Source organism: Phodopus roborovskii, unplaced genomic scaffold (assembly GCF_943737965.1).
Source record: "Phodopus roborovskii unplaced genomic scaffold, PHOROB, whole genome shotgun sequence".
In the NCBI taxonomy this organism is placed as follows: domain Eukaryota; kingdom Metazoa; phylum Chordata; class Mammalia; order Rodentia; family Cricetidae; genus Phodopus; species Phodopus roborovskii.
Window position 1 is genome coordinate 19,456,105 of NW_026126461.1, and position 15,020 is coordinate 19,471,124.

Consider the following 15,020-nt stretch of genomic DNA (forward strand, 5'->3'; position numbering starts at 1 on the left):
ACACCGAATCACACACAGAAGACAATAAGCTAAGAAGTCATCTATACCGTTTTGCATTACTTAAAAAGCATATTTATTCTTTTGACGATCAGAGTTCAATTTCCAGAACCCACACGTGGCTCACGACCAATTTTAGGCCCCAGTTCCAGGTGATACAATTTGCATGCAGGTAAAACATTCATAGGCATGAAATAACTAAATCAGTCAAATATATTGAGTGTGTTTATCATATATACGTACCATGGTACACATGCAGAGGTTAGAGGGCAAAAGTTTGCCCCCAAGCCTGATGTCTTTAAAGTTTTATTCCTCCAATTCACATGAATGGAAAGGAACAAATTGTATAAAGTTGTCCTCTGACTTCCAGTGCACACCACGGTATATGTATGGACTTCACAAGCACGTACACATGTACACTCACACACATACTATATACATACATACATACATACACACACATATGAAGCTTAAAACAACAGTGTCTACAGAATTCCTAGTAAAATAAGTAGGTTGATTTAATAAAAACAATGTACACTTGGAAGTTGTACCTGCTGTGCTATAGGAATATCAATATTGTGAGCTTTTAGTTCATTTCGCAGCTGGGCTTCTTTTAATTTTGCTTCTTCAACTTGGCCTAAAATTTAAAAAGAATAAAATGCATCTTTTTAAAGATTTAACTTAATTTTATTTTATGTGCATTGGTGTTTTATCCACATTCATGCCTGCATGAGGGTGTTGGATCCCCTGGAACTGTAATTACAGATGGTTGTGAGCCACCATGTGGTTGCTGAGAACTGAACTCAGGACCTCTGGAAGAGCAGTCAGTGCTCTTAACCTCTGAGCCGTCTCTCCAGATCCTCTAATTTTTTTTTTTTTTTTTTAAGTAGGCTTTAAAATATAGCTTTTGAAAAAAGTTTACAACTATTTTTTCCTTTTAATGTTTGATATTAAAATGAAAATTGTCAACTGATCACTGCAAAGTTACACTATAAATCCCAAAGTTCAATGTACATAAAAAGAGAAACAAAATTAATGTACTAGGAGATACTATGGTACCATACTGCAAACTCTTATGATTTTGGGTGTCATTTAATCTTGATCCCACACATAAATACATGAGCTACATAACTGCAGACAGAAGAGTCTATTCAAGAATCTATGAACAGTCTGTACAAAACGAGCACTGGATTCAATTATAGACAACCTGGGTTCAATTCCCACTACTCTGTAGCTCACAACTGCCTGTACCACATTCTTCTGGTCTCTGCGGGCAAGAGGCACAGAAAAGCACCTATACATGTAAAATAAAAGAACCTTTTGCAGGGTGTTGATGGAGCACACCTTTAATCTCAGCATTCAGGAGGCGGAGGCAGAGGCAGGTGGATCTCTGTGAGTTCAAGGCCAGCATAGTCTACAGAGTGAGTGTGTTCCAGGACTTCCTGGGCTACTCAGAGAAAACTTGTCTTGATAAACAAACAAACAAACAAACAAATAATAATGAGGAAGGAAGAAAGGAAAAAAGTATAAAACACAAATTTAAACCCACAGTAAAAACATCTGACAAATGAAAAACAGGTAACAGAGCACAATTAAACAAATGTATTATTATTTTATTTTATGTGTACATGACAATTACTTTAAAAGATAGCAAACATTTTCTGGACTAACTGAAGAATAAATTATTTCATTTTCAGTGCTTGTGGACCCACATGTTACCATGGTATATAAAATACAAAGAGCTTAAGATTAACACTAAAAATTAAATTATCATTTCCCAGTGACAACTTTTACCAGAAGCTAGAACTAGGTTAAGTTAGTCATCAATGTAGTCAAAAGCCTGAAATTTTCCACAGATGTCTGCTACAAGCTTAATTAAAATAAGCTTCATGTAAGAAGCTGTCCTTACCTTCTGCAGGACTTACCATTTCACTTCTATTTCAAGGAAACAGATGGCCTCTCCCACCGCCTCACCTGCTCAAAGCCCTAAGGTTTTATTACTTTTGAACACAGGTGACTTACATTTCATTTCATCAACAAGCTGCTTGTTGGCATCAAAGAGACTTCTGTACATGACGATGGACTTAGATAACTGGTCCTTCTCTTTTGTAAGTGCTGCCATTTGTTGCTGCTTTTTAACATCTAAGGAAAAAAAATTCAGATAATTTAAGTAACTCAGAAACTGACTTTTCCCATGTTACATGCCATAACATGCATATGGGAAGCAAAACAAACTTACCTGAAGTGCCACTAACAACAGAGTTTAATAACCTATTTCCCCAAGACTTACCGTTGTAAAACATAAATGGCAGGCTGTATGGCTCTAATGTTCTTGGTAAAGTTGATAGCCGAGGCTCAAAGATAATAAAATATTCAGTACTATCCCTTCCAGGACTGTTTTCGGCCAGCACTAGAGTCTGTGTAAGTGATAAGGGAATAAAAAAACAAGATTTTAAAAAGAGACATGGCTCTTTTTAAAATGGCTACCAAACAAGCAGGAAAATCCAAACATGAAAAACCCTGGCTGACTCTTCAGATCGCTAAACCATCAGCGCCACCACACAACACACAAACATTTTACCTTGGATATTACTGGAGAGCCACCAAATGATGTAGTGAGCACAACTGAGCAAAAGTTACATACAGTGGGAGATTATAGGAGAAGGTTTGATTTTGACCTGTAAAATTATTTTGAACCAAACCTTTAGGCTGAGGCAGGGTAAAATAGCTGATGGAGTGAAAGCTATAAAAACAACTCAAAGAAATACTCAAAGCACAAAGCTGAGTTTAAGTTGCAGCTGTCACCATGGGATAACAGTCCCAGGTGACAGACAAGAAGCTCCTGGAAATGCTTAGACTTGCTTTCTAAAGTTTTGTATTTTCTTCTGTAATTCACAACAAATTAGTATATCTGAGCTTACGATCAAAGCATGTAACTACCAATTGATGCAATTATATTTTAACTCAAATATAGTTTCATTTCTGTAGAAAAAGACTTGAAGTTCTTTGTTCTTCAGAATATACAATTTTTAAAAATCCTAAACTGATAGAACACTGTGGAGTATAAAAATCTAAATTATAAACTTAACGTGTATAATTCTTTTTCTTGCTCTGTAAACAGTTTTTGTTTGTTTGGTTGGTTTTGGTTTCTCCAGACAGAGTTTCTCTGTATTGCTTTGGAGCCTATCCTGAAACTTGCTGTGTAGACCAGGCTAGCCTTGAACTCACAGAGATTCCCCCTGCCTCTGCTTCCTGAGTGCTGGGATTAAAGGCTTGTGCCACCAACACCCAGCTTATAATTCTTTTTCTTAAAAATTAAGGAACATAAGTTATAAATAGGCCAATTCTCAGTTCTATTCAGGTTTTAAAAGCTACCAGCAATGTGTGTGTATGCACATATATATATGTATGTATGTATGTATGTATGTATGTATGTATGTGTTCACACACACAGACAGAGGAATGTAAGTACATAAAAATAGTTTCTATTTTAAAAGTAACACACAATTTAACTTGTCTGCTTAAACTTAATTCATTAATGGCAATTCATAACATGTTGCAGATTTAAAATGCTTATGAATAATACAGATAAGTTACACAATAGCACTCAGTCTTTGGGTAGTAAATAGTTAGCTTAAAATTTTAACAATTTCCTGGGACATATGAAAAAAAGTGTATCACTGACTATTTTCCTGACAAATTTGTTTTCTAGGATAAGAAATATAACTAATTAAAAATTTATTTTACTAGATATCAAATTTCCCTTAAAGGGGGGGAGGCTATATCAGTTTACCTTTCATCAGCAAAGCATAAAAACACCAATCCCCCTGGTGAGGGTCAGCATTTAGCTCTAATAATTATTACTTCAACTAGCTTCTTGAGCATCCCTTTTGTTTTTAATGGCCATTTATTCTAAATCATTAAAAAATTACTCATTTATTTTTGTACTAGAATGCCTTTTAAAATATTCTATAGTTTGTCAGGTTTCAAAACCATGTTCAATATATTAATCTATGTACGTATGTATGTATACACACACACACACACACACACACACACACACACACGATAAAACCCTCTTTAACTAACCATTAAACTTTTTCTATTATAGAATTAGGTAGCAAGGTATTTGATATCCATGATCTAGTGCCAAAATTACCAACATACCACTACTTGTTTTAATTCTGTTTTCATCAATACAGTTACTTCTTTTAACTTTTATAACATGCTTACCAAAAAGCTTAATCTGTAATAAAGTTAAATATACTATATGAACAGGAACTTGACATATGAGATGAGACTGTTTCAGATCACTTAGGCAAATAATATAGACTATAAAATGATAAAATGAACTTGATAAATTACAATGTCAGGTCATGATTTAAAACAAAGGATGGTACAAGAATATAGCAGTATATAGTATGTAGATGGAGACACAATGTCCAACTCCTAGCACCCAGCACCAAAATAAACCTGAAACAAATATCAACTAACTCTTCCTCTCATAAATGAGCACTGAACTTGTGGAACATGACAAGACTCTTCTATTTACTCGGAGGAACAGTAAGGACCTCTGGTGGTGAGGGAAGATCCAGACACATGAAGTTTAGACTTTATATGCAGCTTTTGGCAAATAGCTAAATCTCTGCTCTAACTAGACAGTACAATTTCAAATATACATGGGGAGGAAGAAGGAGGTGCAAGGAAAATGGAGCTAGGTGTGCCCTTCCAACTCCAGCTCACTTTGCATGTCAAAAAACTTTGACTGTTTCATTGTTTAATTTCATTACAGTGTAGGAGAAAGTCACCTCATTCTCCACTGTAATAAGAGCAACTGTGAAGAGCTGACAGCAGCGTCAAGTGGCACTTGTCTTCAATAGTTCAATAGGAAGAGATTAAAACCAGTGGCTTGGCACAAAGCAGACTGAGCAGAGAGGCCACTGCACAGGCCTTACAAAGACTGACACCAACCCTTTACTTTCCACATTGCAAGTGAAGACCTTTACACAAAGACTGCATACTTTTAAAGTGTAACAGTTCAGTTAATGAAAACATTTTGGTCAGTCACTGCCCAATAGACCACCAAGTCTAGGATAGATGTAGCTGGGAGACTCTTACAAGCCTAAAGTATTGAAACAATGTAAGATTTGAAATGGATTATACACAATGATAGCCAACAAAAATATAAGAAAAGGTACTATAGCACTTATTGGTACACAATGAACTACTCAATAAAGACTCTAAAAAATTAATGAATTGGAAAAACAACAAAAATAAAGATAATTTTGTCTGTTTAAAGATTTAAAAAACAATTTAAAATTGTTTTTGCTTATGTGTGTGCCTGGATGTGGATATGTACACTCTAGTGAAGATGGCCAACAGGCAGAGGCACTGATCCTTTGGACCTGGAATTTAGGTGGTGGTGACCTGGGAATTGAACCCCAGTCCTCTGGAAGACCAGTACTACTCTTAACTGATGAGCCATTTCTCTATTCCTATTTTAAAGATTAAAAAAAAAAAAAAGAAAAAAAAATATAAAAACAATACTGATCACTGTGAATATATGTGCCACCAATATACAAAATAAAAAACAAAACAAAAACCCTAAAAACAAAACAAATACTGAAAACGAAACCTATCCCATCTTTAACCAAGAATCCTTCTGGGGACAAAAGAGGTCTCCCACTGCAGCTCTAACAATGAGCTACAGCCCCAGCCACTTCCAGGGCACTTTTAACTTCATTTTGACAAAGATTCAACACATTGCCCAAGGGTGGCCTTACCCAGTGTGTACCCAACCCTCCTGCTTGAGTACCCTGGTCCCTGCCAGGGTCAAGGCTACATTACCATGCCCCAAAAATAAATTACAAATTTGATAAGAATTAAAAAACCCAACTTTTCATATCCAATGTTTCAAGTAATGCTGGGAGAGGTGGTGCATCCCTGTAAACCAGCATTTAGCAGGAAGACATGACGTTAAGACCATCCTGGAAAGCACACCCCCCCAAACACAAAAGATGGACAAATAGTTTTGTTAGAAATATAAATTTAAGTATTTTAAAAATATATGTATTATCTTATGGCCACTCACTTGTCTTTCCAGTAATTTTTTAAATTAATCAGTAAATCAGTATCTATTTATCTATCAACCATTCTAAATCAACACATAGAAAAAAGCTGATAGAAACATTTCTGATAAAAATAAACCTTGGAAAGGAAATAAATTTATACCAAGGATTGATGAGAATACAAGTAGTCACTTTATTAATGACATAGGCTTTTATTTAACAAAGAATATACTGAAAATAAACTGAACAAGATAGAAAATTCTTCAAAAGCTTGGTACTGTTCTATTAATAAAATTTAGTATCCTCAAAAATTAATACCCCTCCATCATGTACATAATATAACTTCAGATGATTTTGTTTTACAGGGCCAGTGATTGTTATTTCTGTAGGTTAACAATATAGCAATTACTTAAAGAGGCTTTTTTAGACTGCATTTTAAAAAAATATTTCATTTTAGAAAAATAACGATCATTGGCTAATAATTTACTAAAATTTTACCTCACCTTTATTTTATTGTTTATCTGTATAATGCCGGTAACTTTACAACAAAACACAAACATTACATTGTCACTGAAGTTGAAAAATCAGCACAATAAGAGAAAGAACCTGAGTAACAATGGTTCTGGGTCCAATTTGCAATAGCAAAATCACAAATATTTCAACTGATTTTAAATTTACTACACTAACATAAAACATCAGAACAATTTCCTAGGTCTGTATACAAGGAGCAAGTACATTTTATGGATGCTGGAAAAGATCTAAGAAACTTACTGTGATTTCAGCAGATCCATTCACAAAGGGAAATTCAAGTGTCCTAACTTTCCCGATGAAGAGTGGGGTATCCGTATCCTCCTCATTAAAACCTTTAATGGTAGCTACTACAGTACCAACCAAGTTCTTTCCAGTATGATTACCGTAATTATCCTTGCAACACACAACGGAAAAGAACTAATTAGAAGACAGACGACTTAGAAAAGAGCATGTATAAATCAGAAACATGACACATTCTCTACTCATTGACAGTTCAACACTTAACTCATCCCTTCCAGCTTTTCCTGTAGGTTTAAACTCAATTATCAATATTACTCTGTAATAGACATTCTGAACCTGAATAGCAAAGCCAATTGTTCTTGTTAAATTCTTAATATTTGAAGAAGACATGGACATTACTGTAATACTGAGATGCAGATCTCTGACCAAGGTCCTGTTGGCAATTAACCGAACATTAGAAACAGCTGGGGTAGCTGGTTGGACATCAGGAACCAACTTCATAGGCTGATTAGGTAGAACATCAATTATAACCTTAAAAACAAAAGCAAAATTCATATTGCAATGCACTCTTATGCGTATTATTTTAGAGAGAAAGGGCAGCATATAATAAATAAAAAGTAATCCTCAAAAACTTCCATTAATATCTTTAAAATACATTTATCCTATTTTTTCTGAAAAATTATAAAGGTCCCTGCTAAAGCAGGTTTACTTGCAATGGTTTCAGTAATCTGTTATCAATCATTGCACTGCAAATATCGAGTGGAAATTTCTAGAATTATTTTATAAAATTTCATATCTTATTTCATATATTATTGTCTCTTATTATTGTTGTTAATCTCTCAGAACTTGGTCATAAGAAAGCATGTATAGGAGAAAACAGAGTTGAGTACTACCTCATGGTTTTAGAGACCCACTTGGGTCTTGAAATAACTCCTGTGAGTAGGGAAGTGACTTTCACATCTAATGATTAGTTCACTTTAAACCAAATAGTTCACTTATAAAAGTGAGTAAATACCATGGTAGATAAAACTAAAGTATACAAACCTGTTCACTGTTGAGCACATGTGTTTTATCGATCATAAAATCAAACTGTATACAGTAGGTCCCAACTTTGCTAGGGACTGTTTTTTCCCTAAAATAAAAAGGTAAAAACAATTTTTTAACAAAGAGTGAAAAATTATATCTATATATATACACATATATACATGCATATATATAATTTATACATATATACATATATATAATTTATACATATATACATATATCTACATATATGTATATATATGCATGCATGCTTACTCCTAGGACCCTCATACCTGTCCTTTTGTTCAAACAAGATCCTGAACAAAGGTTCTAGATATAGTAAAAATAGAAATAACAGTAACATAAAGATATGAAAGTAAACACAGAGAACATGAACAATTATGTGTCTTTTGGATTTTGCTTCATTTCTACATTATCAATTCCCAACTAACAGTTTTATAATTCCAAAGTTATAGGCAACCTTACTAACCTTCCATGTGACTTTCTTTTCAGACATTATTCTTAATGTCCGACTTTATATATTCAATCTGTTTATTGTGACTTAATTATCAATAAGAAATCCAGTGCCTAATTAGAGATATACTTGGTTTATCTGAACCATATTCAACCATAATGAAAGTCATAAAGTTATAATAAAAATTAAACAGTATTGCCCTCAAAGGCAAACAAAAACAAAACAATCCAAAAAAAAAAACCCAAAACAAAACCAAAAATGAAAAATAAAAACCTTCCTTGAAAAAGCAAATAGCAACATCAAAAGGTTGCTTACAGATGTTTAGAATCTGACAGCTAAAGGGTATAAAAAAATAAGATGAGAGCTCTGAGTGTTGAGTTTTACTCTTAAGACTGAATTACTCCTGGGAGCCAATTCTAGAGCACATGTGAACCTAAGGCAGATGGATTTCTAAAAGAAGTGCACACCAACTCTGCATCATCTTCATTTCCAACCAAAAAAAAGGAAACATAAACCTTCTCTCTGGGCAAGTCCAACCAATCAAAAAACAACCAACAAATAGTACTCATCAGGAAGAAAAGGCAAACAAACCTATCACAATTTAAAGATATTTGAAAAAAACTTCAAACAAAACTAGAAATTAAGGAGCTGATCAGATACTTGCTACAAGGTCAACAGACACAAACCAACTGGATTTCTATGCGCACAATAAACAGAACACAAAAATGCTTAAAAATACTGTAAAAAGCAGAAACAAAAAAGTCACACACAAACAAAACCCAAACCCAACTATTTAGAGAAAAATGTGCAAGACTTTGAAAAAGACCTATAAAACACTGTAAGAAAAACTCAAGAAACTAAGAGTACAGCGTGGAGAATGGAAGATGCTCTCAGACTTCTCACAAAATCCCAATCAGTTTTACCATGGGCATTTTGTTTTGTTATTGGAACCTGCTGCATTATTTCTAGGATTTATATGGTAAAACAAAAGACCAAGAACTGTAGGTGAAAATTGGGGCAGAAATCTTTTTGTTTTGTTTTTTGATAGGGTTTCTCTGTGGGTTTGGAGCCTGTCTTGGAACTAGCTCTTATAGACCAGGCTGGTCTCGAACTCACACAGATCCACCTGCCTCTGCCTCCCCAGTGCTGGGATTAAAGGACTGCGCCACCACTGCCCTGCTCATGATTTCTTTTTAATTTTCAAAGACTAATTTACTTATTTTATGTATATGGGAATTTTGTCTGGTTTTTTTTTGGGGGGGCACACCAGAGAGGGTATCAGATCCTATAGGACCACAGTTATAGACAGTGTGAGCCAATATATGAGTGCTGGGAATTGAACCCAAGTCCTCTGGAAGGGCAGCAAGCACTCTTAATCCCTGAGCTATCGCTACTCCCTGGATTTATAACACAACTATCACTGGAGAATAGATATATCTTGCATTCATAGTTTGAAAAAAAAAAACCATCATGATTACTAAATTTATAGAACATACTAAGGGAATGATCATAACTGGGGTGTAGTTCAGGGAGAATGCATTTATCATAATATGTAATAGACTGTAGACTCAATCTCAGTAAGGTTTGCCCACTCTCCCCCCACCCCCCAAAGAAAAATCAACCCCAAATACCAAAGCAGAACCAATTCCAGGTATGAATGTAAAGAGCATTAATACAACAGATCTGAATGAATTGCTCCTAGAAAGATCTGCTCAGTGTTTACCCTTGTCTGTAGTCTGTGAGGTTAGATTCATGAGTTACTCTGTACTTGTCAGTTTCGCTTATACTGATTCAAACACATGTGCTACCACAGTTCCTGCTATAAATTGCTTTTCCTGGAAACCTGCAAATATGCTATGTGTCACTCAGGAACTGACCAAACCAGCACCCCCAATAAAAATCTAATCAGCTCCCCCACATAACTTGATACTGGAGAATTAAAACACACCAGGAGAAAACTTTGAAGCCTCAATAACTGCTTTCTCTTGGATATATCATCTCAGGAGTCTTCTCTCTGTAGACATTGACCTTTCCCACAATAATTCACAGCAGTGAGTGAAATTATGCTAAGTCCAGTGGGTCCTCCTACTAGTGAATCATTAAACCAAATTGTCATGAAATTGCTAACACCATAATATGGAAGATGTTTTTATAATTCAAATATAAAAACTTAAAAAGAGGATTAATTATAAAAGAAAGTCTCAACCTAGAACTTCTGATCAAAAGATCACAAAGACTGCAATCACCAGCCTCACAATGAACAAAGATATTAACAGAAGTCGCGGTGTCACATGACTGAACCCCCAGAACTAAGGAGGCTACAAGCCCAGCCTGAGTCAGCTCTGCGGGTAAACCGTTCATTGTACAGCGTAGGACCTGAGTTCAGACCCCTGGATGGGTGTGGTCCTGTAAGTTTACAAGCACAGCACTGCTCACTAGCGGGCAAGCCTATCAAAAATGTCAAGCTGCAGGTTCACTGAGGCCCTGCCTCCGGGAAAACACAGTGGCGAACAATAGAGAGCAGCTGTACCCACCTGTGGCCTTTGAGCACACCTGTATACACACTAAATAAACCATTATACTAAAAGTGCTCTGATGCCGTAAGAAATTCTTTTTGTGGATTTTCTACATTCTAATGCTAATAAATCACAACATCCTTCCTCAAAGCCATTTTTACAGAGCAATATTTTAAAAAACAAAACAAAAGTCAAGCAAGCATGCCTTTCTCCAAATAGCTTCTTAACAAAGATGTTAAGACATAAAGTTAACATTTTTTTCTTGATCATGGACTGCTTTTCCTTTGGTAAGGACTGCAAATACCACTAAGGAATTATTCTATACTGAGCACACATAAAAATATTAAATGATTTAAGTGGTACCTGAAATAAAAGCAGCCATCTTCTTTGTCATTGTCTTTTATTTTACTACAACTAAATGTTTCTGCCTAGAAAGAGGAATAGGAGAGAAAACAATTAAATGTTAACAATATATGCAGGATGAAAACTTAAACATGTGAAAAAATAAACAGACTGCATTTGAATTTACACATTTACAGGTACCACACAGCTGCTAGTCCTAAATGAGTAAAGACTCAGATTTTCCCACGGGTAACTTTCAGGCTTTTAAACAAGCCAGCTTTTAAAACAGATTATTGATACGAACCATCGACCCTGAAAAGGGTATTACACTGGGTGGCTCTAACAATTATGATTTCCACGCAAGAGTTATCTCATGTTGTACAATATAGGGAGCCAATGGCTACAAGGGACTACTGAGAAATGGAAATGTGGTTTTCTAAAAGAGGATATGCAGAGATTCCCTCTCATTATTGAATGATTTTGAAATATCAGCTTGCTGTGTCGGCATGAGGACCTGAGTTCAAATCCCAGAAGTAACATAAAAGGTGGCCATGGCTGTGTTCACCAGTGGACAGTGCACTGGTGGGGTGGAGGCAACACGCACACCAAGGCCAAGTGAGTGAGCTTTTGTTGGCGAGAGAACCTATTTCAGGGGAATAAAGAGGAATAGAGCAACAAAGGTAGACACCCGGCACTCTCCTCCAGCAACCTCACATGCAAGCATGGGTGTGCATGGACTTACACTCTCACACGCATGCAGCACAATACCCACAAACTAACTAGTCAGAGAATGACAGACTCAACTTTTAAAATTCTGAGGACATGCTGAGATGGCAACTTTTCATATATTAGATGAACAGTACTTAAATTATTTTACTTCTCCGTCACTTTTTTGTTTCTCCCTTGTTATTTTAAGACAGTCTTCCTACGTACTCCTGGCTGTTCTGGAATTCACTAGGTAGACGGGGCTGGCTTTAAAATCGCAGACACCTGCCTCCCTAGACTGGGATTAAAGGCATGTACCACCACGCTAGGATGGCCAAACAGATGATATTATTTTTAGTTTCTGAACCCCATGCCATTACTCACATTTGGTGGTGGCTGGCTCATGCCACTGGACAGCTTCCACATCTTCATGGAAATGCGTGTTGGATTAATATTTTTGATGACATTACCACCTTCAGAGATCACACTAACCATGAAATCTGCCATGTAAACATAAAATTTACTTAATAGCAATATTGTGGTAAAGACAGCAACACTATTCAAAGACATTAAACAGAAAGACCATTACTTAACCAGGAATTTCCAAAAACGATTCTAGATAACTGTTAATTATGACGCAAAACTTTCTAGGGCTGAGTCTGAACATCAAGTTCTCCTAGACAAATCTAACAAATTTATGTTTACATTTCCTTCTCATGGTTCAGTCTGCCATGGAACCATGGCTAGGATGGAAAACCAGAATAGCATGACCGTATGTGCTTAGTACCTAAAAATGAGGCCAACTAGTCACAATGTTGTGTGCCGTATGTACTTCTAGAACAAAAATATTTTACTTTTCTCGGGCAACACCTATGATCCCAGAACTCAGGAGGCAGCAAGATAGATGAGTTTGAGGCCAGCCTGGTCTACAAAGTGAGTTCCAAGACAGCCAGGGCTACACAGATTCAAAAACAAAACAAAACAAAACAAAACTTCTTTCTTTAATGCTTTAAAAAGATGAAGTTGCTAATGTAGTATATGCAATACTCCCATTACAATTACGAGCTACACGCAACACTTTGTACCTGTTATATTTTATAAATTCAAAGAAATAAGTTTTATTCTGCCCAGATTGAACACAAAATTTATGAAGTATAAAGCCTATGGTATGTGTACTTTAATTATTAGAAGTTACTATTAAATGATATTAATCCTGACTTTTTTCTGTGCTTCTTTTGATGCATAAATACACATGGGCATTCACCTCTCAAGAGAAGAGAAAATTTGTAGAAAATACTTCAGTAAAGGACATGCTAATTTCTTACTGACAACAGTCAGAGTATATGACTACTAAGTCACGTCCTGCATTAGTCTGTATTTACTGAAACCTGTAATATTCATGACTAAAACCAAGACTCTAATTGAGTAGCTATTTAGCAGATGGTTGTTGTTCTGAGACTCTTTAGTATATCTTGATATAACTTATTTCTACACAGTTTAAGCTAAATGGTCTTGGGTTCAATGGCTTTAAGATAATATCACAACTTATATAACAGAGCTGAGCTACATACTAGTTACCACTTTTCATTCCTGTGAGAATGTCTCACTCTGTAGACAAAGTTGGTCCCAAATTTGCTGCAATCCTGCCTCAGCTCAAGTGCGACACCAGTCTGTGGCCCCTGATTACAGCACTTATCTCAGACACCAGTCATCCTTAAAATCAAAGGACCATGAAACCACAGGGCGAGGGGAAAGGACCGCCCAGTCTTATTAGTATTCAGGCGTCTGCACTGGCCTGTCCTTGGGGTCCTGACAGGATCCGCCCTCAGCTGCAGCCACGAAGAGCACCACCTGAGCACATTCACTGTGTTCTTTTTAAAAGGGCCCTGACCACCTTTTCCTCCCTCTCCGCTTCCCTCCATCCCTCCTCTCGAGCAGCTCCTGCCCCTGGAGGCAGGTCTACCTCCTCTCCTTTCCCCTTTTTTATAATCCTTTTACCCTAATTAAAACAAACAAACAAAAAACCCTCCGATTGAACTCTGGTGTCTTTCTAGAGCCACTTTTTAAAATTACAACACTTATGTATTTATGTATTTTGTTTATCATTTAAAGGCAATGACATGTACTTTTTTATCATGCTGAGTATCAAACATAATTTATTCCATTAATATTACTATACGGGATATTATCACTAAAGATTTATTTTAATACTCTCCAGTACTTACCAGTGAATGTGCCACCTGCTATAAAAGAAGCATCCTTGTCATATTTAACATTGAGCCGAATGGGCTTCTCAGGGTCTGGAACAATCATTAATTTAATCGTAGGTCCTTCTATGGTGCTCTTGTTATAGATGCCTTTAATCTGCAGAGCATGTTCTCCCCTAACAACAGTAGAAAAAAGAGGCGCAAGATTCAAATTACATTGTTATAACTGAAAACCACAGAAAATTAATATAAAAATTAACTTCTTTAGAAAACATTATTATTCCTACTGTTTCCATTCTTGTCTAATGCTAAATAGTTATTATTCTTAAATTCAGAAAAATAAGTCTCTGTAAGAACCACAAAACTTTCAGTTCTTACCTTGGAGCAGTAACAGTGAACACCCCCAGATTAGCTCTGCCCTTATCATCCGTTTTATGCTGCTGGTTTGCAGGTAATAGCTACAAATAAAACAAAAAGGTTGACTAGAAAATTCTAGAAATCAGCCAATCAGTGACAACTTAGACCTTTAATCCCAGCACTCGGAGACAGAGGCAGGCAGATCTCTGTGAGTTTGAGGCCCACCTGGTCTACAGAGCAAGTTCCATACAGCCAGGGCTACACAGAGAAACCCTGTCTCAAAAAAACGAAACAAACCAAACAAAAAGAAGAAAAGACAAATCTGGAAATCTATCAAATTCTTTTTAAACCAGGTTTCTTTCTTTAGTTCTTTTGTTTGTTTGTTTGTTTGTTTTTTTTTCCCGGAAACAAGGTTTCTCGGTAGCTTTGGAGGCTGTCCTAGAACTCACTCAGTAGACCAGGCTAGCTAAACTCTCACCGCTTAACTTTGTGGTGTATAGTAGTTTACAAAGGTACAGGCTGACCCCCCCCCCAAAAAAAAGGCAGTGATTATGAAGAG

The 15,020-nt window shown here is 36.0% G+C and overlaps 1 protein-coding gene across 1 annotated transcript in view; it reads right to left on the reverse strand.

Moving 5' to 3' along the window:
- The window catches only part of Smchd1 (structural maintenance of chromosomes flexible hinge domain containing 1), a 102,792-nt gene that overhangs the window by 17,325 nt on the left and 70,447 nt on the right, over positions 1-15,020 (reverse strand). The window contains exons 31-40 of the mRNA XM_051190924.1: positions 14,483-14,562; positions 14,123-14,280; positions 12,282-12,397; positions 11,214-11,278; positions 7,881-7,968; positions 7,236-7,367; positions 6,837-6,989; positions 2,288-2,414; positions 2,020-2,139; positions 549-634 (exon numbers count right to left, since the gene is read on the reverse strand). Coding sequence (XP_051046881.1) covers positions 549-634; positions 2,020-2,139; positions 2,288-2,414; positions 6,837-6,989; positions 7,236-7,367; positions 7,881-7,968; positions 11,214-11,278; positions 12,282-12,397; positions 14,123-14,280; positions 14,483-14,562 — 1,125 coding nt within the window. The remainder of the gene's footprint in view (positions 1-548; positions 635-2,019; positions 2,140-2,287; positions 2,415-6,836; positions 6,990-7,235; positions 7,368-7,880; positions 7,969-11,213; positions 11,279-12,281; positions 12,398-14,122; positions 14,281-14,482; positions 14,563-15,020) is intronic.